Source organism: Emys orbicularis, chromosome 1 (genome assembly GCF_028017835.1).
Source record: "Emys orbicularis isolate rEmyOrb1 chromosome 1, rEmyOrb1.hap1, whole genome shotgun sequence".
Lineage (NCBI taxonomy): Eukaryota > Metazoa > Chordata > Testudines > Emydidae > Emys > Emys orbicularis.
The window spans coordinates 75,163,228-75,188,063 of NC_088683.1; the positions used below are offsets into that span (position 1 = coordinate 75,163,228).

The following is a 24,836-nucleotide window of genomic DNA, read 5'->3' on the forward strand; positions in this document are numbered from 1 at the left end:
TTGCCAGTTAATTGAGGTATGGAGGCAAATTCTCTGCCTGTGTAACTCTGTTGACTTCAATGGGGTTATGCCAGCAGAGAATTTAGCCCATGAATTGCAACATGGAGAATGACGCAGGGAAATAAGAATACCCATTTAACATTTTGTCCCGTCTTTCTGTCTCACCGTCTTCTGGGACACATACCTGTTATTCAGACAATATTCCCACTTTAATCAATGTAAGGTTTGCCAGAATAAAGAATTACAGATATGTCCATGAAAACTTTGGTAGCATATTGGCGATTCCCCTATTTGAGTTTTGTGAAATAAAACCTTCCCAAAGCAATGACTTGTTTGTGAAATCCCTAGGGAGTGGAGGGACAATAAGGTGTTACAGATGAAGACTGAAGTAAACTGGGTTTCATAATAACATTCATAATATAATCTGTGGTACAAAGAAATCAGTTTGCTTTATTTGCCTTCTCTTCCTTGGATTTAAGAAATGAGAAAATATTGAATGAAGCTGAGACTTACCATTTCCTGTGATGTAAATGTCTTGTAGCTGAAGACTGATTCAGAGAAACGGTCCGTAACAGACAGTGAAAACTGGGGCAGCACTGAAGAACTGAAGAAGCCAGAGGAGGACTTTGACAGCAACGTAGACGGCAGTGGGAAATGGAAGGGCCTTCCCTCGGGGCTGTCTGAAGACTCAGAGAAGGGAGGTCAGAAAGCATCTCTGTCTGTTTCACAGACTGGATCCTGGAGGAGAGGCATGACAGCACAAGTCGGAACGACCTCATCCAGACACAAAGCTGGGACAAGTGCTCTCAAGACACCTGGTAGGATTATAGCTCAGAAAAAAGAGTTTGTAATGGGTTAATAATAATTAATAGATGTTTAAGCATGTCACAGATAGTAGAAGGTGTTACAAATGGTTATAAACCATGGTTATAAGCCATTGACTCACCTATTAGTCTCTACAACAATTAATTAACCATTTATTAAAATATCTATTAATCATTTATTAACCATGTATAGAGGTACCCTTAATATAAAGTGTGACTGAATTTTGCTTTATTATCATAGGAGTAACATAATTTCTTATCAGGGAATTGTAATGTATTGTTTCCCCCTGTTTTTCTTTCTGTTATTTTATGTTCTCGGAAAGACTTACCCCAACAGCTGTTGAGAGTGTGAAACAAAAACAACACAGTATAGGGGAAATGCATTGACACTGAGGTGAGATAAACCAAAGTGAACATTTTTGAATCAAAGTTTAAGGGTCAAATGAGGCTCCAGCTATAAATAGTGTAGCTTACTGCTAAGAGAATTCTCTCTCTCCTTTTTAAAACGTGTGCAACTTTTTCTACAATACTAGCTGACTTTGTAAAGGTTCAGAGATATATCATCCCCCCAAAGGCCTCTTAAAAATAGTAGCAGCCAGTGTCAGTGTTTTGGCAATCTAATTTTGGAGCCAAAAATCATAAGATGATAGGAAGTAAAGATGGAAAAGACCTCTATTAGATTGTCTAGCCATCCCTCTGCCAGTCCCGGGTTGTTCTCTGTAGTACATTTTTTAGCACATGGCCCTGTCTAGTCAAAAATGTTTCTTTCAAGAACATTTAAAAGTTATTGGTAAAGATTTTATGAACCAGCAGAGGAGTCTTCAGCCCAAGTCTGGCATGGGTTACAAGCCACATTTGCATGTCCCTGATTCCCTGGGGCTGCCAAGTGCCAGTCTGGCCCCAGAGTGTAAATTTAGAGAAGCCTGAAGACTGCTTTTATCTACACCATCTTCAGCACCCCTTCTGGGTCCATTCCAGCAGCTAGAGATCATCTGGACTCAGATATGCCCTGGCTACACCCGTGCACTAGCAACTAGGAGTAGGGTGACATAAGGACCACTATTGCTGCTCTGTACCACCCAACGATTTCCCCATGCTGGTGGAATCCTCTGTTCCATTGGAACAGAGCAGTGCAGCAGAAAATTGAAGTTTTTATTTATTTTGAAAAAATCCATATAATCTGTGTATGTATGTCTTTATATGTGCACATATGATATATACGTGTGAGAGAGTGTACAATGCACTGTGTGTACATATGTACATATATACCTATTTCTACAGTAATGGAGTTGGATAGAATAAGAGAAATGTAATAAACGTCTTCCTCTTCATGACAGTTTGACACCACAAGAGGAACCACTCCATAGAGCTACAAGCTTGCTATAATAACTTGATATATTAATGAAATACTATAATTGTCTTTAGAAGTTCTTATGATCTTAGTGTAGGCACTGTACAAGAAATCAAAATGAAAGAATGCAGAGAAATGTGACCATTTTGATTGTCACCACAAAGGTGTTTGTAAAGGTAAAATAACGTGATTGTTTTAAATCATATTTGTAAACATTTTTAACATTTCACAATAGCACTGTATAGCAATGTAATCTAGAAAGATGCATGTGTGTGTACTAATGAGGACAATCTCATACAAATAACAATCGTGAAGAGATACTAGGGATATGACAAATAAAATTAAATCATAATACTGACCTGGATAAACAGTATTATGACTTATTATTGTCATTAGATTGTAAATACTCATTGATAATTGTTTGCACTTTTACCATCACAATGAAATTAACTATAAGTGAATGAAAACATATGCAATGAAAGCAAAACTGAAGAATGAAGGCAAATTCATTTCTTCAAAGATAAGTAATGTATTTTTGAATTGTTAATTGCTGTTAACATTTTATTTCCAAATATTATTTCTTCGATATACTGTATTACTAACCAAAAAACAAAAACAAAACACTTTGTCTAAAAATCATAGTTTGAGCTTCGAGCTCTTCTTACAAATCGCATGAGCTATGCCCACATTGTGTATATGTAGCTAGAAATCCTCAGTAGAATTTCAGTCTTTTAATACCTGATGCTTATCTTTAATATACTGCATCTGGTACTGACTACTGACAGAGATGAGATATTGAACCAGGACTAGATAGACTTAAGTCCTGGTTCAATATTAGTTATTAATTGTAAAAAGCAACAGAGGGTCCTGTGGCACCTTTAAGACTAACAGAAGTATTGGGAGCATAAGCTTTCGTGGGTGAATTCACCCATGAAAGCTTATGCTCCCAATACTTCTGTTAGTCTTAAAGGTGCCACAGGACCCTCTGTTGCTTTTTACAGATTCAGACTAACACGGCTACCCCTCTGATACTAGATATTAATTGGTGTTTTTTTCTTATGGCAATTTATCTGCTTGTATACCATTTATATCTCAAAATACAACCATGTAGTAATTATAACTTGATATTAAGATACTATAGCTATAAATACAGAGGTCTAAATAAAATATACTCTTAATTAGGAAAAACAGATGATGCGAAGGCTTCTGAAAAAGTGAAAACTCCCCTCAAAGGCACCTCTATACAGCGCTCTCCATCAGACGCAGGAAAAAGCAGTGGCGATGAAGGAAAAAAGCCTCCCTCTGGCATTGGACGATCAACAGCTACTGGCTCCTTTGGATTCAAGAAGGCTGGGGTGGGATCTTCGACTATAATCACCACAAGTGGGGCAACCATAACAAGTGGGTCGGCGACACTGGGGAAGATGCCCAAATCCTCAGCCATTGGTGGCAAGTCAAATGCAGGGAGGAAAACTAGCTTAGATGGGTCACAGAATCAGGATGACGGTGTATTACATGTTAACTCGAAGACCACACTGCAGTATCGGAGTTTGCCACGCCCTTCAAAATCGAGCACCAGCGGTATTCCCGGAAGAGGTGGACACAGGTCCAGCACCAGCAGCATCGACTCTAATGTCAGCAGCAAGTCTGCAGGTGCTGCCACCACCAAACTGAGAGAGCCCACGAAGATTGGCTCAGGGCGCTCCAGTCCCGTCACCATCAATCAGACAGACAAGGAAAAAGAGAAAGTGGCAGTGTCTGATTCCGAGAGTGTTTCATTGTCCAGTTCCCCCAAATCCAGCCCAACCTCCGCCAGTGCCTGTGGGACACCAGGACTCAGGCAGCCAGGATCCAAATACCCAGACATTGCCTCGCCCACATTCCGAAGGTAAGGGGTTTGCTATGAAATCCTGCATTTAAAAATAAATAAAGTGTGAAAGAAATATAAAATATTTATTAACAGAATTCTTAAGGAATGAGGCTCTCACTGCAACCCTGAAATGAGTGTTTCTTGAATTTTGACCACTGTCCCACAGTAGCTACATGTAAATCATGAAGAGTATAACAAGTTCTCATTGAATATTAAGATAAATCCCCAAATAGAAGAAAGTCCTCTCATTTATGGAGGTTCTGTCACTTTAATGGTGTTTGAAGCCTGTGGGGAAAAAAAACTAATGAGCATTTGACTCCATAGAAATACAGATTAATAAAGTATTTGCTTTTAAAATTGTCAGCAACCTCTAGCTATAAGGATTTTATTATCTTTGTCGTTTCGTTACGTCCCCCGTCAGAAACATTAACAAAATGTGAATCGGTTGGAAATGCCCTAGTCTAATGTTTATGAAAGTGCACTAGATGAAAGGCTTCCATTGTTTAAGTAAAAGCCAATGCTGCCCTCCTGTGGTCTATTGCCAATACGTTTCCGTTTAGTGTCTGTAAAATGACTGACCTACTGTTGATTATCATGGGCTTTATTATAAATAAAAGAGATTGCTATGCCATCTTTATTGATTACTTTATTTCTGTGCAAGTTTTGCATTTATATTGAGAGTGTATTATGGACTGCAAACAAAGTGCTTAAGATATTTTCAGCAAGAGACTAAACCATCATTGACTATATTTCAACTTATTTTCCGGGGGCAGGACAGGGTTTGCATTATTATAGTAGAAACATAACCTCCATAAAGTGCTGGTAACAGCCACATTGCATGCATGTCTGTCCTTTCTGCCCTTGGAAAAGGCTTGACACATTTAGCTCTGTGTATATTATTGTATCTGACTAATTACTATTTGGCTGATATCCATACCACCATCTGTGCAAAAGAGGGGAGGGAAGGGGGAGGGGGGAAATCTTGGACAAATATTTAGCTGTTTGACAAACTGTGAAGAGTGCCCTTTTACAAGTGATTGTTGTAATCATTTTAGCTGCTTATTGGAAGTAATGTTTTTAGTAGTCTAATGGTTTAAGTGTAGGAGTGTAGGAGTTAAACTAACTACTGGATTTGGGTGAAAGTTTAATCTGTTTATGCAGTCATAAAACCAAAGATTTGCTTGTTTTTCATCTCTGTGTGAAGATCTATACCTAAACAGAACACATCTGAAAAACAGCGAATGAGAGTTTTTGATAATAAAATAAACCCCGTGTTAGTGTGATGTAGTTAAGTGGATTTAATGTTGTGAGGTGATTAATCAACAAGGAGTGCATTATTTGAGTAGCAGTAATTAAATGTGGAATTTGGCTCTCGTGATGTTATGCCTTGAATGTTTAAGGTGGGTGTCAGTTTCTCTGAATAACAACTAAAACTGTTTGTTTTACTTTTAGGTTGTTTGGTGCCAAGGCTGGTGGCAAAGCTACCTCTGCACCCAGTACTGAAAGTGTGAAACCCACATCAGCAATGCCCAGCCCTAGTACCACATTAGCACGGCAAGGAAGCCTAGAATCTCCATCTTCGGGTACAGGCAGCATGGGCAGTGCAGGTGGGCAAAGTGGTAGCAGCAGCCCCCTCTTCAGTAAACCCTCGGAATTAAATACAGATGTTGTAAGCTTAAGTCAGTCCTTGGCTTCCAGTCCAGCATCTGTTCACTCTTTCACATCAGGTGGTCTCGTGTGGGCTGCAAACCTGAGCAGCTCCTCAGCCGGCAGTAAGGACACACCAAGTTACCAGTCAATGACTAGCCTGCACACGAGCTCTGAATCTATTGATCTCCCTCTGAGCCATCATGGCTCTCTCTCTGGATTGACGACAGGCACTCAGGAGGTTCAGAGCATGCTCATGAGGACTGGAAGTGTCAGATCTACACTATCGGAAAGGTGAGCTGAACCGTAGACACAGTGAGAACAAAAACAGTGAGAATGCAACAGAAACAGAAACAACCAAAAGAGAAAGCCCATAGGGACACCATCGAAAAAGAGAGAGAGAGAAAAGTAATTACCAGCACTGAACCTGGCACACAGCTCGTGGCCACTTTTTGCAGTTTTACAAGCACATTTTCTTACTTTTAAAAATGTTTTTCACTCTCTTGTTGCTCTGTGAAAGAGCAGCACAAAATCAAAAACCAACGAATTCCCCAATCTGGCAACTTGTTTCCCATGGGAAATCCTGTGTGCAATCCCCATTGAGGCCGATGGGAGGTTCACTTGGGAGGTAAACTTGCAAGATCATGGCATGGCTACACAAAGTTTTGACAAGTTCTGCACAGAACATGCAGACTAGAACAAGAGAAATCCCACCTCCCCATAATCTCTTCACTGTCTTGTCTACCCACGAACATTGTACTGCTTTAACTATGCAGGTATAAAGTATAACTCCTCTAGCATGGATTAAGTTATACCAATATAAAGGTTCTTATACTGGTATAGCTTATATGTCTGTACAGGGAGGGAAATAAGTTGAAACTAGTAAGGAAATGGTTTTCCCATCCCTGAGAGCTTTTGAGATTTCGAAAAAAAATTTTTTTTCTTAATTTATGGCAAAAAGTTCAAATCCCAAACATTTTTTTAACCAATAATCCGAAAAAAAGTGGACCAGGTCAAGAAAAGTGTTTTGTTTCAATACTTGTGAAATGTTTCCTTTCAATTTCAACCATTTTCAATTTTGTAAAACATTTTTAGTATAAATTTACTAAAAATTCAAAATGAAAAGTAGCTTTGAACTGAAAACCAAAACTGTTTGTTTAGAAAATGAAAAACAGAACATTTAGACAATTTCAAAACTTTTTTTTTTCAAAAATTGGAAGATTTATCAAAACGAAGCTATTCCTGCAAACAGTTCCACTTTTGATGAATGGACATTTTCCAATGAAAAAATGTTGTGTTGGAAAATTCACAACCAGAAAAAAGCTGTACTGGTATAAGGCATTTTTGTGCTGGTATAACTGCATCCCCACTTGGGGTTGTAGCAGTTTACGTATATTGGTAAAAAATCACGCCCATAAGCATCATAGTTATGCCAGGTACACAATCTGTGTAGACCAGCAGAAAGATAAAAAGACATTGACACCACACGTGATTTTAAGTTGTCCGTGGCCCCTCAATGTATATGTAGTAATTACATTATATTAGGGCTGTCGATTAATCTCAGTTAACTCAGGCGATTAACTCAAAAAAATTAATGGTGATTAAAAAATTTAATCACGATTAATCACAGTTTTAATTGCACTGTTAAACAATAGAATACCAGTTGAAATTTATTAAATATTTTGGATGTTTTTCTACATTTTCAAATATATTGATCTGAATTACAAGGCAGAATACAAAGTGTACAAGCTCACTTTATAATATTTTATTATGAATGTTTGCCCTGTAATAATGATAAACAAAAGAAATAGTATTTTTCAATTCACCTCATACAAGTACTAAATCTCTTTATAAGGAAAGTGCACCTTACAAATGTAGATTTTGTTGTTGTTACATAACTGCATTCAAAAACAAAACAATGTAAAACTTTAGAGCCTAAAAGTCCACTCAGTCCTACTTCTTGTTCAGCCAATTGCTAAGACAAACACGTTTGTTTACATTTGCAGGAGAAAATGTTGCCCGCTTCTTATTTACAATGTTACCTGAAAGTGAGAACAGGCGTTCACATGTCACTTTTGTAGCCGGCATTGCAAAGTATTTACGTGCCAGATATGCTAAAAATTTGTATGCCTTTTCATGCTTCAGCCACGATTCCAGAAGACATGTTTCCATGCCAATGACGCTCGTTAAAAAAATAATGCATTAATTAAATTTCTGACTGAACTCCTTGGGGGGGAAAATTGTATATCTTCTGCTCTGTTTTACCCGTATTCTGCCATATATTTTGTGTTATAGCAGTCTCGAATGATGACCCAGCACATGTTGTTCGTTTTAAGAACACTTTCACTGCAGATTTGACAAAATACAGAGAAGGTACCAATGTGAGATTTCTAAAAATAGCTACAGCACTCGACCCAAGGTTTAAGAATCTGAGGTGCCTTCCAAAATCTGAGAGAGATGAGGTGTGGAACATGCTTTCAGAAGTCTTAAAAGAGCAACCCTCTGATGCGGAAACTACACAACCCAAACCACCAAAAAATAAAATCAACCTTCTGTTGGTGGCATCTGACTCAGATGATGAAAATGAACATGCATTGGTCTACACTGGTTTGGATCGTTATTGGATGCATGTTCTCCAGAATGGTGGTTGAAGCATGAAGGGACATATGAATCGTTAGCACATCTAGCACATAAATATCTTTTGATGCTGGCTACAACAATGCCATGTGAATGCCTGTTCTCACTTTCAGGTGACACTGTAAATAAGAAGCGGGTAGCATTATCTCCCATAAATGTAAACAAAATTGTTTGTCTGAGTATTGGCTGAACAAGAAGTAGGACGGAGTGGACTTTTAGACTCTAAAGTTTTACATTGTTTATTTTTGAATGCAGTTATTTTTATACATAATTCTACATTTGTAAGTTCAACTTTCATGGCAAAGAGATTGCACTACAGTACTTGTATGAGGTGAATTGAAAAATACTGTTTCTTTTATTTTTACAGTGCAAATATTTATAATAAAAATAAATATAAAGTGAGAACTGTACACTTTGTATTCTGTGTTGAAATTGAAATCTATATATTTGAAAATGTGTAAAACATCTGAAAATATTTAAATAAATGGTATTCTATTATTGTTTAAAAGCGTGATTAATCACGATTAATTTTTTTTAATCGCATGACAGCCCTACATTATATTTTACCAACTGAAAAGGACAATATTGTACAGAATATTAAATATGATTTTTTTAGTTTATAGAGTAATTTATTGTGTTCCTCCATTAACTCCTACTATTACATTTCAGAATGAGAAAGTCAATAAGAAGATATGGAAGGATGTTGAGTATATGCTAAATCTTATAGTCTTGCAAAAGATGTTTAATATCACATTAATGTTAATAGCTTGGTGTAAGCCACAGTTATAGGGGCACTGGTTGCTTTCCAGACCCATACTTTTAGTAGTCTGGAAAGCCGTGCGGGAGTAGCTGTAGCAAGATTTATTCTTCTTTCTTTACTGGGAGCAGTTGCACGAGACTGAAAGAGCTTCTAATAAGCTGCATTGCCGGCTGCAGGTATAACTATATCAGCATAGCTATACCAGCAAATCCTTTTAAGTGTGGTCAAAGCTTGAGGGGAGAATTTATACCACTATAACAGTATAGACACACTTATTCTGGAATAAGAATGGCTTTCTCAGTTTATGTTATGTCACTTTGGAAGGCCCCAAAAAGCCACTCCTATATCCAGAATAAGAGCGTCCATATGGAAAGTTATACTAGTATTATTTCTATCGGTTTAATTATATTGGTATTGACTGGTAAAACTATCTTGTGTAGACAAACCCAAAGTCAGAGATTCCTCTGTATTTTTTACCTCTGTGGAGTATTTACAACTTTTATGTTCCTATTCTGCATGGCCAGAGCAGAGGAGGAGGGATAGTAGATAAGTGTTGCAGAATTAACACTGTCTAGATCAGTGTTTCCCAAACTTGGGACACTGCTTGTGTAGGGAAAGCCCCTGGCAGGCCGGGCCGGTTTCTTTACCTGCCCCGTCCGCAGGTCCGGCCGATCGCAGCTCCCACTGGCCGTGGTTCACTGCTTCAGGCCAATGGGAGCTGCTGGAAGTGGCGGCCAGTACGTCCCTTGGCCTGCGCTGCTTCCAGCAGCTCCCATTGGCCTGGAGCAGTGAACCGCAGCCAGTGGGAGCCGCGATCGGCCGAACCTGCGGACGCGGCAGGTAAACAAACCGGCCCGGCCCACCAGGGGTTTTCCCTACACAAGCGGCGTCCCAAGTTTGGGAAACACTGGTCTAGATGGTCAACGGGCTGCATCATGGGCTGCTGTGCTCAACAGCAGTCAGGTAACCGGTTACAACTCCTTGATTCTCCATCTCATCCTTGGACTAGTCCCAGCTAGAGCAGCCTAGGTGCTGCTTTAACTTGTTCCTGCTGATTATGTTCCCTAAGGGTCACAATTTTATAGGGACAGTCCCAATATTTGGGAATTTGCCTTATATAGGCACCTATTACCCTCACCCCTTGTCCCGATTTTTCACACTTGCTATCTGGTCACCCTACCTGAGGGCCATACACCAGTTAGGTATAGCCAATTGCATTTCACACCATCCACTTCCTCACCCAACCTCTGAATCTCCCCCTGAGCTAGGGGCCGTGAGTAGGGAAAAAGAGGGGTCATCTGTGGTCTCCAGGGACTTCTGGAGAACCTCAGAGAGAGACTTGTGGATGGTTTCCACAGCTCAAAGGGAACAGAATGGGGATAGAGAATCTGCCCCAATATCTAGAAGGGGAATGTGGGCTTGACAACCGGAGCATTTATGTACGTCTGCTTGCAGCACTGCTGTTGGTAGTTTACAAGGTGTATGATAATGTTGGTATTTATAACATTTTGTGCCATTCTCCCCCTCAGTCATTCTGACTTAAAAAGGCAGTTCACCACACTTGTGATGGGTCTTCCAAGAAACTTCAGATTAACACGTTAAATCTGACTTGTTTGTAAATTATCTTCAGAGGTCTATAAACCAGTAGGGTCCGCGTAGCTGTGACCTAGCAGTATTACTCTGCATTACAATTCAGAAGATCTACTTTTGTTTACTGGTTCTGGTTTTTCCTTTAACCCCATAGTTATTAGCGTTTGTAGAAGCAACATGCTCAGCTTCATAAAGGGGGAGGGGGTGCTTCCTGATGCTGAAAAGAAAAGACCTGGCCAGTTAAGGAAGTGAATTAACATGCTGTCATATTAGCATTAATTATTAATAGCTGCAATGTGGACATCTCAATTTTGGAGGATTAGTCATAGAAATTAATAATATTTTGAAATACAGAATAAATGCTTGTTTAGTTTTATGCTGGGCAGCTAAATAATATATTGAAGTGGCACCTAATGGCACAAATCAAGAATCAGGGCCTTGTTTATTATAGAGGACTAGTAAATGCATGAACAATGCATTAAAATCCATGTAATCTCCTTCTCAGCCAGGGTTAATTTTTGATGATTGTTCATGTGCCAGGCTGGAAATCAAGTTATAGGTTTATCAATGGACCAATCACTTGTAGACAGTTATTGTCAAGCTTACACTGCATCACCTCTATGGGCATGTCTATACTGCCTGAGGTTCAGACTATGGTGGTCTGAATAGCAATGAGCACCAATATGCTGTACTGTAACTCCCCCGTGTGGATGCTGCAGGTGTGAACTAAAAGATTCCTCGTTCACATTAATGTAGACGGCTTCAAACAGGACTACATCAATGTGAAGTAGGAACCTTTTAGTTCATGGCCATAGTGTCCACATGGGGGAGTTACAGTGCAGCACTTTGGTGCAAACTGCTGTTCACACCCCTGTAGTCTGAACTGTGAGGCAGTCTAGACAAGCCCTGAGTAGCTTCCATCAACTTTCTTCTCCCTGTGCAGAGTGAGGCCCTGACTAAATTAGGGACATTTGCTTTATTAATTCCTACCATTGCTAAGACCGGTTGAGCTCCTCTGGGGTTAGTAACGTTGAGAGTCCTAGCTGAGATGAGGGGCTGGTTAGAGCATTTTCAACATATTGTCAACTAGACCTGCTGTGAGCACAGTTACATAAAACTATGTTGAAAACTCCAGTGCCCCATCTGTATGAGGGCTCTCAGCACTGCTAACACCACTGGAATTGAGCCAGTTAGCAATAGTGTGAAAGTTTTAGAACATTTCCCTAGGAAGGCAGTGTGGATCCAAGGGACTGTTTGTCTCTGATGCTTCTCTCGATGGTGTAAAGTACATGCTGCTTAGCTTTGTGGTGATGGTGTGATGCAACATAGAACCCCCCCCCCACACACACACATTTAATTTAATCCTCATATTGACATTGAATTATATTTCCAAAATAAAATAGTGTATTTCACTGAAGAGCCCAATCAAGTATTGTAATCACCAGACAGCTAAAATCCTAGATTATAGGCACTGATTTACTCAGATCCCAGGGGGTACTTGACCCCCACTCTGCCCCAGGTCCTGCCCCCACTCCACCCCTTCCTCCAAGCCCCCATACCCGCCCTGCCTCTTTCCACCCCTGGCCCGCCCCTGCCTGGTCTCTTTCCGCCCCTCTCCCCAGCACTTCCTGCCCGCTGCCGGTGGGTGCTGAGCACCCACTAATTTTTTTTCGTGAGTACTCCAGCCCTGGAGTACCCAGGGAGTTGTTGCCTATGGCCTAGATAATTGGGGGAAGATAAACCACCTGAATTATTTCCTATTTGAAGGAAGATAAGGGACAGCCCTTTTAAGCAGCTCCCTGTCTCTGGAAGGATTTACACTGGTAAGAGCCCAATTCTCCTGTGCCTTGCATCTCATGTTGTTGTTCACTCCAGCACAAACTGAGTTTTAAAATGCTTCTACCATCTAATCTGGTGGCATTTTACACCCCATCAGGGCCGGTGCAAGGAAGTTTCGTGCCCTAGGCGAAACTTCCACCTTGCGCCCCCCGCCCCAGCCCTGCGGCAGCTCCCCGCCCCCCCCTCCGCCCTGAGGTGCCCCCCCCGCGGCAGCTCCCCCCCTGCCCTGAGGCGCCCCCCCCCATGGCAGCTTCCCCCCTCCCCCGGGGAGCCGTGCGGCAGCTCCCCACCCCAGCTCATCTCTGCTCCGCCTCCTCCCCGAGCACGCCGCCTCTGCTCTAATTCTCCTCCCCTCCCAGGCTTGTGGCGCCAAACAGCTGATTGGCGCCGCAAGCCTGGGAGGCGGGAGAAGTGGAGCGGCCGCTGCGCTGGGAGAGGGAGTCTGAGCCGCACGTGTCAGCGCGCCGCTGGCAGCCCAGCCCAGGAACGCTGTAAAAAAAAAATTGGGGGCACCGCTTTTTGGCGCCCCCAAATCTTGGCGCCCTAGGCAACCGCCTAGTTTGCCTTAATGGTAGCACCGGCCCTGCACCCCATCTGCACTTGCATTGATTGCACAAGCAGCAAGACAATGGTGAATCAGTGTCTATATATTTAGCACATCTTCCTACAAACAGAATCTGCCACTTAGCTTCTGGCAAGGCCATGCTGCCTCTTTGCAGGTGTCACAAACCTGCATTTTGTATAGAAACATAACAAAAGATCATAGGAAGCTGTGAAAAATGCACGTTCATTCTGTGACCATATGAATCCCATACAGGTTGAGTCTGCATGACTCAGTAAGGAAGATTAAGAATTGGAAGGCAGAACTTCTGTCTGATTTGGACAGTTGCCAAATGGCTATTGACCCAGACCAGAGCATGTCTGGATGAAAAATGAACATGTGGCAATCCATGTCCTGTCTTCCTCTCTAATGAGTCAGGGTTTTATCATAAAGAGACATTAAAATATATTAAATCTCCTTTTGTTATATGAACATATCTAGACTTTTAGAGTTTGTTATTCTGAATAGTCCTGTTTACTGTATGTCCTTAGGGGTTTTCTTTGTTTTAACAGCATGCAGCTTGACAGAAATACACTACCCAAAAAGGGACTAAGGTATATACTTTATTCAGCATGATTGCAGCTTCTCTGTTGTTCTGTAAACTTTTCTACATTGTCTCTCCGTCTCTTTCTCCTTGCTGATCCTGTTTACAACAGAGCTCCTGGTGCTTAAGTTTAAATCAAGCAAACTAGACCCTTAACATTAGATTTTCTCTTTCCAGTCTGGCCTAGTAAGTAAATTGAGTATACAGATATATCTTGGAAAGCAAAAACTGTTAAAAATAGTTTCCTTATATGATGAATGTTAAGAGACATACAATGCAGTATAAAAAAGAGAGTAACAAAGTACCTTTGCAACACAAAGCAAACTGAAAATGGGCAGAATAACAAGGTTTTAGAGATGGGCCCGAACGTGGGCTCTAAATGCAAGTAGCCATGGATTTGGGGTGGGGGAGAACTGCCATCGCAGATCCAGCTTGACGGGTTAAGGATTCACAACCTAAAAGAGACACATTTCAGCATCCAGGGTTTGAAAGCATAAGACAGGCCCTGCTCAGACACAGCCCAGCTCTACTCACAACCCAACCCAGCCACCCACATGACCTCCACTCATCACTGCTCTCTTCTCTTCAGATAGGGAAGACCACAGGCTACCACCCCTGTCCTGGGCTCCAGGTTGTGCGGGGGGAGAGGGGAATATATGGCTACTCCCACTGTCTCTTCAGGTAAGGCTGCCATATCAGCCTGTCCACTGCTCTAATCCAACAAAGCTGTTCTGGGAGGTAATGGCAACTGGATCAGCCCACCTTTTACACACAGACACACAGACACAGACACACACACACACACACACTCTCTCTCTCTCTCTCTCTGACATACAGCTCTCCCCTCACTAGCAACTATATGTCCCAAAGCCCTGGTGCTAGTGATAGGAACCTACATAGTATCTTCTGGGCTTCGAAGTCCAAGTACTAGGAGTGGGTGTAATGATTTCTGCACCTCCCCAATGCACTTTGTGTGAGAGAGGATCAAGCCAAATTTCCCACCACCCCTGGAAGAGCGCTGTTGGATGGAGGGAGTACCCCAAGGAGCCATATAGGAAAAGCAGCCAGCTAGTAGAGTCCAAGTGGGAGGTGGAAGTTTGTGGTCCCATCCTATAAAAACAGCAAGGGTGAGTAAGGCTTGGGGGTGGGGTGAGTAAGGCTGGGGGGTAGGGTGGGGGACAGGGAGTTACGAGTCAGCATGTGGGCACAGATGTCTAATTAGCTGTTGTCACAGGATTTTTCACCATTTTGGTCTGATGAAGGCTGGATCCCAGTTATGGTCTGTATGCTACTGGGGCTCTCTTAAAAATCCGAAACCTGAATTTTCACTTCGGCTGCTTCCAGATCCAGAAACCACTGGGGTAGCCCACCTCTTCCAGGTTTAAAGAGCAGCATAATGTCTCATTTTTTAAAGAGAGAAAAGAAAGGATTATTTAATCTGAATAGGATACTTTTAAAATATCCCACATTTGGCATGAGTGAAATGAGAAATTACAAATTCATTTAATCAGCTTCCTAAGCAGAAATGGCAGTGCCTCATAAACCCAGAAGATAGCAAAAGCCTCTTTCTCTGGGATGACTGAGGAACGTTGGTGGCACATGATAGCGGGGAAGAATGTGAGAGTGCTCTTCAGTTGGCATGGAATTGTGCTGAATGAAGTTTTACGGTGGGCTGTCACAGACAGAAGTAAAAACAGGCTTCTGATCGAGACCCAAACAATAAGAAATACCTGCAGATTTCTAATGTGCTAGAATTTCCCTTCCTCTAACCCAGCCACAAGAGCCTGACCGATGGGTTGGCTGTTCTCCCTGTTCTACCTTCTTTCAGTTACACTCATTGTATTGGTTAGCAATAGCATACAGTTGATTAAGAGATTTGGTTTCCAAACTTTTTTGTTCCAGAGAACTTGTTTCCATTTAAGTGATTATTTGTCCCTATCTGCTTCCCTCCCCTACCTAATTTGGGAAAGGACACAATGCCATGTAGCATTCCATGAGACAAACATCCCATTTGATCACAGTAGCTATCATTACCAAAGGAAATTCCTTTTTTCACAACTGTTGTTCTGTTTCTGCTCCCTTTGCCTTACCAAATGTCCACATGCTTGAACACTCCTGTGGCACGTCATTCTGTAAGCAGACAGTCATCTTTCTTGGCTTTCCAATCTGTCATTCATCCATTCTATTAATATGGTACTCAGCCTTTGCCTCATCTTATTCACCTGCTACAGCTTTTTCAGTCCTTTTCTCTCAGCTCAGCTGTCTGTTTGGTATGATTTATCATCACATTTCACCAAAGAAAAGAGAATGTTATTTTTGTTTGTTTGGGGTTTGTTTATTTTTTTAGAAGTGTGTTTTTCCCCCGGGAGATTTAAAACAGATGCTTTAAAGTCAACTGTAACAATTGAGTAACTGTAATTAGATACAGGACGGTCAAGATTGTTGTTCTGTCTGACCAGCAAAGCATATTTGATGTTGACTATTGTTAATTACATTGTGAACCCTGTTCGTTGTTGTTGTTTTAAGTGTGCCAGCTGTAATTTTTCAGATATACCCCGTCATCTCGGCAGACCAGCCAGGAGGAGGGCAAAGAGTGGCTGCGCTCCCATTCCACTGGAGGTCTGCAGGACACTGGCAGTCAGTCCCCTATCGTTTCGCCTTCAGCTATGTCTTCCTCTGCAACTGGGAAATATCACTTTTCCAACTTGGGTAAATGAATTTTTCCCCTTGCTTCCCACACTAAAAAATAATCATAAAACTGAATGTTTTACAATGCATTGTTTAGTCTGTCTAGCTAGGTACCCTTCCCCACACCCTCCTCTTCCCTTACCATAGTATCTGGGCACCTCACAAACATTAGTGAATTTATCCTCACAGCATCTCCATGATGTAGGCAGGAGTTTATCCCTATTTTACATGTGGAAAAGAGGCACAGATTTCCTGCCCACAACCACACAGGAAGTCCACAGCAAAGCTAGGATTGAACTCAAATCTCCTGACTGTTATGGCAGCGTCTTAACCACAAGACTGTCCTTTCTCCCTCACAGCCTGATCCAGCCATCAACAGAATTATTTCCAATTGTTTTAGTGGGCATTGGACCAGACTTTTAATCCCTTCTCCCATTTGGGTAATAGTACATACTGTAGCTTTGTTTTGAGATGGGCCCAGATTCAACACTGGGAACATTTGGATCAGTAGACAAACTTCTTGGCTGAACCATTTATCTGTTATGGGCCCAACCACAATGCTGTCTCCAAATGCCCCCACACTTCAGAATAGTTTGGATCCAGGTCAGGATGTGAAATTGGCTGCTCTGTTCCTGCTCTGGATTTTATTACTAAGACCTCTTTTTCACCTTCTCTTTATGACAGAAAATACTACTTTTGGGTACCCGTAGTCAAATAAACTAAAGACTTGAATGGATGGATGATTTTTTTCCATTAGTTGTTTGTGGATACACACACTGTGGTTTCATTCCAGTCTTACAATGTTTTGTGTTTTGTTTACTTTATATGATCTTTCTGCTGAAATTTTTTATTCAGCAATTTTTGTAAACTTAGAATCTTAAAATACCTCAGCTCCCTTATAGTAAAAATATGCTTTGTTTGTTGGGTCTGTCTCTCTGTCCTCCCACAGTGTTCGGGTCTCACTGACTTAAACAGGATCAAATGTCAGACCTGCTGTAATTGTCATGCTCTAATAGCTGGCCTACCGAAGGTGTGAACCCTAGTTTTACACTTAGCTCTTATGTTTGAGGCCATTACTACAGAACTAGCAATAACCTGTGAAACATTCACACTTCGGTAGTGCTGCTGTTAGATCTGTATCCTCTGTAGGTTGCAGCCACTAGAGAGCAACTTTATCAGGCACAAAAACATAAGGCTTTTTATTATACTACCTAAAATGCTGAACAAAGACATTTTTATAAGCAAAATTAGATATAGTCTAAGCAAACCACTGGTTGGGACATTTTCATGTATTTGTATTGGTTTTAAACATAAAGATAACTCTCTTTAGCACAGATTTCTCCTCGCTACCTATCACTATTATTTTTTTCCTTCTTCTTTTATAGTCTTGTGCTCACTTAGTAGCTTTTCCCACAGCAGAGACCAATATAATCTACTATTGCAATAGCTTATTTTGTTCTGTCCTTCCTCTTTTATCAGAGTAACAGTCCTATGGAATAAATGGCTCTCAGAAAAAAAACACAAAAAAACACCGCTGTTATGATTTCAGACACATCCAGCTCTGCTGGGAATCTTTTGGTCTATAGAGCAGATCAAGACACGAATCAACAGGCTGACTCTGGACAGACAGTATTGTTTTTCTAGGCCCTAATTTTACATAGGCCAAGGGCTCATATCAAGCCTCCCATTTCACTGGCAAATCAACATTCCAATAGCTGAGAGTAGTTTCCTGAGTGCTGATCTGCAGCTGAACCAAGAGTAGATCAGTTACTCCTGTTTCTTAATGTCAGCCAGCTGGCCCATGTGGGAGCATCTATTGAATATGGTGATAGGGTGCTATGGAATACTCTAAATAGCAAACAAAGAGATTAAAAATGGATTTTTGCACAGGGCCTAGCTCAATGGAACCTCAATTTATAGGTACTATTGTAATCTATATAACAATTAATAATATTTGAAACATTTTTAACTGCAGAGAATAATTGGCTTGGTTAGTAAAGTTCCTCTGTGAACAAAAATGATGAACATTCACTTTTAATTTTGTAATTGATGGGGTTCATTCCTTCCTCTGATTTTCTGTCTTATCCATTATTGCAGTCTCTCTTTGCCTGACAAGATGAACAAGTGGCGTAGTCAGATGTCAACATTGGTATTGCTCTGTGTTCTGCAGCATTATTATGTGTAACAGTTACCCTAGACTGACTACTTTGGTGTTGCATGATAACTTCAGGCCTAAGAATGAAAGCCTTTCATTTCATCAGCAGTGAAAAGCCCACCTATCCCTGTGTGCCACTGTTTTCATTTTGCACAGAACAAATCCCCAATAACGGAACATACCTTACAAATAACGCTTTGCATTGCAGTGAGTCCAACCAACCTGTCCCAGTTTAACCTTCCTGGACCCAGTATGATGCGTTCAAACAGCATCCCTGCACAAGACTCTTCTTTTGACCTGTATGATGACTCCCAGCTGTGTGGCAGTGCCACATCCTTAGAAGAGAGACCACGAGCAATCAGTCATTCAGGCTCATTCAGAGACAGCATGGAAGAAGGTAGGACTGAGTTAACACTTTGATAAGCAAATAAAACACAAATGTAGCAGGGTTCTATTTAAATGGCCACCTTGAGTTATAAATATTGAAATAATTTAGTAAACCTTTCTGATTTATAGTGAACTGGATTTGTAGCACCTCTTGCTCTGTTTGAGCACAAGAACGGGTACTTACAATAAGCTGGGATAGGCAAGGACATGTTCTTTATAGACTGAACACATTCTATGTGTCACTTATTAATTGCCTGGGATAGTTTTTGAACTATAGGAAGTAGGATGCAGAAAATGTGGAAGGAAGGGCCTAACTCTTATTCTTGGGAAATGATTTTATCCTTTCTGCCTCAAATGCTTATCCATGCCTTGGTTATCTCCTGCCTTGACTATTGCAGTCTCCTCCTCTTTAATGGTCTTATTCCTATCTGTCTTCCCTCCATTTTTTAAAATGCTAAAACAGTCTTCCTCACCCCTATTATTATGTAAGTGATGACAATGTGATTGGCACTGTACAAGAAACAAAAATAAAGACAGTCCCTTTCCCCACTCAGCTAACATTTGTGAGACAAAGAGGAGACAGGATGTACTGAGTGACATAAGTAACCGATTATGTATGTTTTAAATTGTTTTATTTGGCTTTTTTGATGATATATCAGTGAGTGGCAGTCATCTGCTTAGAGAAGTTAGGTGAATTGATGCAAGCATACAATGTCACCTAAGGATAAGATCTGGACGGGACTGTGACAGCACCCTGAGGGGAAGGGGCAGTGAGGAGGAAACAACAAAAGGAGCAGTGGAAGAGTGGAGAACAGGACCAGAAAATCCAAGTTAAAACAGGGCGCCAAGTAAGAAGTTGCAATGAAGAGGTCATCAGAGATCTTGGAGAGAGCAGTTTCACTGGAGCAGAGTGGATGGAAGCCAGACTGGAGTGAATGCATGAGTGAGTTAGGGGAGAGGAGGTCAGTGCATCAGTAGTAAATGGACCTTAGTAGTTCATAGACCTTAGAGGTGAAGGGGAAAAGGGGCATGAGTTGATATAGATAAAGAGGGAAATGTGGCCAAAACGTATTTTATTTTGGATGGGAAATTAGAGCTAACTTACACAGTGAAGGAAAGGAGCAAGAAGAGCATGTGAGGGTGAGGGTCAGGGAGGCTGAATATGTGAGAGTAAGGGCAAGGGAGGTTAGTAACTGGGAGGGGATGGTATCAAGGGCAGAGCTGGAAAGGTTAACAGAGTGATGGCAGGTGGAAGGAGGGGTTGCAACTATCATTTATAAATATCTCAGGATGGACATTGGATCCTGTAGTATCTTGAAGTGTACCCAGGATATTGCTAATAATTACCAAATACTAAGGTGATTTAAAGTCTAGGTTCCCTATCAAGAAATGTTTTAATTGTTAATATCTCATGCATGGCACACACACATGCTTCAGATAGTTATTAAAACAGCATAATATGGTAATACATTTTTTCCTGGTTAAGAGCAAATATGAAACAACCTGCACAACTGTGGCATTTTTGTTCAGACAGTACTGAATAACATTTCATTTATTGTATTAAAGATAAACCAACAGATCTTCTCTGAGGTTCTGTATTGGAGCATCTTCCCTCAGGATCTACCTTAAACATTGTGAGGCTAAACAGAAGTGGCTTTCAAATGTTCTCTCGCTGTAGTCCTAACTGGCCACTTTCCAGAGCCCTATGGCCCATTCATTGGGACCAAATCCTACAGTCTTTATGCAGTGCTTAGAGAGGGTAAAATCCTTTGAGGGTCAATTAGAATACAGCAGTGCATATTGCAGCACCACTTGCCTTTAAATACAAAGGTGCCAAAGCAGACTACAAGTCCAAGCATGCTGTGCTCTATGTTGAACTGAAGAGAATTACCAGATCAGAAAGACCTGGGCATTTACAGTGGCTCCTATATCATTGGCAAGGCACTCCTCCATATGAAAGATGAGCTTGCTGCATGCTGTGCTTTAGAACTCTGCAGTCAGCACTCTGTATAGATGGTGTTCATAGCACCATCTCTGGTCTCTTGAAACTCTGTGTTTATCAGGTGCTTCACTGCCAAACAACAGAAATAATGTTTGGTTTCCTGGTGAAAATACTGTATCTCATTAAAAATCGCTCATACCTACAGTACACAGGCAAATGTTTCTCCATTTAGAGCAATCATTTCAAGTTCAAGAAAAATAACTGCGGTTTGTGTACACTGATAACCTCTAATAGCTGCTCTTTGTGGAAGATTGTTTCTCATTTTGAAAAGAGATGCTCTGCTATTGAGCTCCACAGGGGAGGGCTCATGCTGTTTCATCAATATTTTATATAATGGCACTTTTTTTTTTCATTTTTGTAGTACATGGGTCCTCATTATCACTGGTCTCCAGCACCTCCTCTCTCTATTCTACAGTAAGTATTGATAGTTTAGGAAAATAAAAAAAGTCCTGCCTGTGATATTGTACATCTCCAATAAAGCTTTCTAGCTCATTAAATAGTTTTAAGTTTAGTGGATTAAAATTGCATGTAAGTATTGCAGTAAAGCAGTGGAACAGCTATTTGACTTCAATATTATACTTTTGCTTTTTCATATATAATTAGCATCTTTTTTTTCCTTAAGTGGTGAATTTAGCACTCACTAAACCTTCTGTGGTGTAATTTGAAGGCTGAAATATAAAAAAAAATAACATGCTGAGTCCAACCTCACGTGGGGCTGCTTATTATTCATTGCACTATATTACTGTGCTATGTAATTTTTGACTGATTTCATCATTGTTTGGTGTTTGTGCTCTTTAAAGCAAGGTCTTGTAATTAGGTGCCCTGTGGAGTGTTTTTTTAATGGTACTGTTTGAAAAATTCCTCTTAAAAGTATAGGGTTGTTTAGGGGGATACAATGTCTAGTTTAAATGCCTGTTGATCCTTCACAAAAATGACAAGTTTCTAGATGTTTTTTTCAAAGAGAAAAGTAGTTTCTTTAAAATTAATTTATTTCATTAAATATGTTTGCCCAGCCCAAATTGAAGTTTGTTTTTAAGTCTTCATTTGATTTGGGCTTTTTTTGTAAAAGGGAGACATTAATTCTGATTTTTGTGTGATATGTTGTTGCACCTGTTATGCTGTTGAAGGGCAGTGATTTACTTACAAAAGCCTTAATCACAGAGTAGCTGCAGTGCAAGACATATGTCCATATTTTAAATGAGAAGAGTTATGTATGTGTTTTATATATTCTCTTGAGTAATGGATAAGTGATCCTTTGCAATCTTTTAGCTAGCTACAGTTAGAATAGATGTTGTTGAGCCCCTCATGAGGATGAGAAGGTGCAAGGAGCATGTTTTCTCAATCCTCCTACCCCTTTGTACCCTATACACTTGCAGAAGGGGCATCCGTTGTCTCAGTCCTTGTGTTGCTGGTGATTAGCTCTGACGTTGTCTACTGTTGACAGTTGCTGCACTGGCCAGCAGAGCATGCTGCCTCCATTCAAAGAATATTGCAGCTCCTCCTCAGATGGGGGCTCCCTCAGTCCTCACAGTCACTACTGAAAAGCTGGCATGCCTCTCTGAGTTGTCTCTTGGGGTGGAGTGTCTCCACACACACTAACCCCAAAACAGGCTCTGGCAGTAACATTCAGAACTTCCATTTTCCTAGTGGAAGAAGCCCTGCTGCCACTTCCCTCTCTTGGAGGCATTATAATCTATTCTCATAGGGAGTATCAAAAGCTGTATTTCAGCTCTGATGTCAGTTTTTTAGAAGAACTGGCAGATGGACAAAAAGCAAATGATAAAGTGACACCTGGAGCTTTCATCATTTGTTTGAGCAGTCAGCAGTTTTGCAATATCTCAGTCCCAATATTTTATATTGTTGCAAGGATATAATAATACTTTGTGTTTGCATAACCTCTGCCACTTAAGATCTCAAAGGACCTTTCAACCATTAGCTGAGCCTCACAGCACCATATTTCTAATAGGTGACCTGAGGGACAGAGTTTACGGGTATGTCTACACTACAGGATTAATCCGAATTTATATAATTCGAATTTAGGAAACCGATTTTATAAATTCGAATGTATTCGGCCACACTAGGCACCATTAATTCGGTGGTGTGCGTCCAAGCTACCGTAGTAGCATCGATTTCCAGAGCGTTGCATTGTGGGTAGCTAATAACATTGAATTGCCAATAACTTCGAATTGCGGCCACACTAACCTTAATTCGGATTAACAATACCGATTTTGATGCTACTCCTCTCGTCGAGGAGGAGTACAGAAATCGAATTAAAGGGCTCTTTAATTCGAATTAAATGGCTTCGTTGTGTGGACGGGTCAAGCGTTAATTCGAATTAAAGCAGCTAAATCCGAATTAAAGTCGTAGTGTAGACCTAAAAGACTTAGCCAAGGTCACACAACAAGTCAGTGACTAGCAATACATTTTGAGACTTCTGACTACCAGTTCCCTTCTTTAGCCACTAGACCACACTTCTTGCTAAGTTATTGATCATCTAGCTGTGGTAATGGAAACTATAGAAAGGTTTAGTTAAGGGCAAGGAAAGAATTAGGACTATAAAACTAGTGATTGCGCTTGCAGGAAGAAAATCCTTGATCAAAATTTCTCCTGCTGGGTCCTCTGTGCTCCAGTGAAAAAGTTCAGACAGTCTTGCAGCAATTAATCAGGAAGCAGTGCACAAGTGGAAACATCGGACAAAAGATTGGCTTTCAGTATCAGATCAGCTGAACATAAAGAACAATGTTTCATTGTTCAGTGATATTATTCGGTGCCCCACTTCTTCCAGAAAGAGGTAGCTTCAGAGGGGTTATGGTACACATAATTCATTTTCTACCATTATTAGTTCCCATCAGTAAGAAGAAATAAAAGAGCTGGAAGTTTTCTACAGTTCAGGCCAAAAGTACCATGCAAGAATTCCATAGCAGCCCTCATTTCAATAAATGTCTTGAGTAACGATGTTTATCAATCTCTTTAACCACTGCCTTCATTCTTAGCATTATAATTTTGCTGCAGCTTAATCAGTAATTAGTGGGGAGACCAAGAGAGAGTAGCAGGTAAAGAGCATGTTGCTTAGATTATCAGCAGAGATCAGCAAAAGAGCTGGAGTCTGAGATTCAGAAGGATGTACTCTTTGAGTGCTGATATTGCATTTCTCACAATGGAGAGGTCCAATGAGAAAGGACTTCAGAATTCATTAGTTTTTTCAGTATGTATTGTGGTTTTTTTAATCGTTTTTGTTTGTTTGATCTAATTCCATTTGTGGTTTCAGATGGCATTCAGACATATTGCAGATCTAGCTTTTGGAGACATTGTGCATGTAAGGAGCCAAACAGTTTTGTTTCACGGCACAGTTTGCCATATAGTGGGTATTAGTAGATTGTGGCATACCAATAGTTTCTCAGCTTTGACAGAAAACTGGTGTAGCTTACTCTATAAGGAGCTGACAGAAGGTGCACAGTGGTGTAAATTTAAAATAGCCTACTGTAATTTATACCGTCTTACACCCTTCTGTTTGTTCCTTTATTTGCTATATTCCTCTCTACTGGCTCCACAGCATGTGACATACACTTAGAGTCCCTTAGCTTTAGTAAACCAACTAAGAGGTGATGTGTAAGGGAGTTGTAAATTACATGTTAATATTTTGTTGTGAGGCTAAAAAATTGATTGTAGTGGAGTCAGTTTAAGCTCCCTTTAGACTCCTGTAGACTTGCCTCAGAATTTGGCTGTCAGTATCACATTATGTTCCAAAAGCCTGAGGTTGGACTGTTGTGGTGTTAGTTTGCATTTTAATGTTAAGCCTTAGATTAATTAGTTTTGTGTCACAGGTTATAGTTTACAAGTTGGTATTGCCTCCACAACCCCATTTCGTTCCTTCTGTTTACATCCTTCACCTAGCATCAAAAGACCAGTTTTCTGGAACTTGTCCCTTTGAGGAGTGGGTA

At 40.7% G+C, this 24,836-nt stretch overlaps 1 protein-coding gene across 2 annotated transcripts in view; it reads left to right on the top strand.

Annotated features, from left to right (window-relative positions):
* NAV3 (neuron navigator 3) overlaps positions 1-24,836 on the top strand; it is a 363,920-nt gene that overhangs the window by 292,716 nt on the left and 46,368 nt on the right. For both annotated transcript variants that reach the window (XM_065423439.1, XM_065423440.1), the window contains exons 14-20: positions 542-818; positions 3,358-4,063; positions 5,498-5,986; positions 13,632-13,673; positions 16,212-16,372; positions 18,715-18,903; positions 21,257-21,309. In XM_065423439.1, the coding sequence (XP_065279511.1) occupies positions 542-818; positions 3,358-4,063; positions 5,498-5,986; positions 13,632-13,673; positions 16,212-16,372; positions 18,715-18,903; positions 21,257-21,309 (1,917 nt within the window). The remainder of the gene's footprint in view (positions 1-541; positions 819-3,357; positions 4,064-5,497; positions 5,987-13,631; positions 13,674-16,211; positions 16,373-18,714; positions 18,904-21,256; positions 21,310-24,836) is intronic.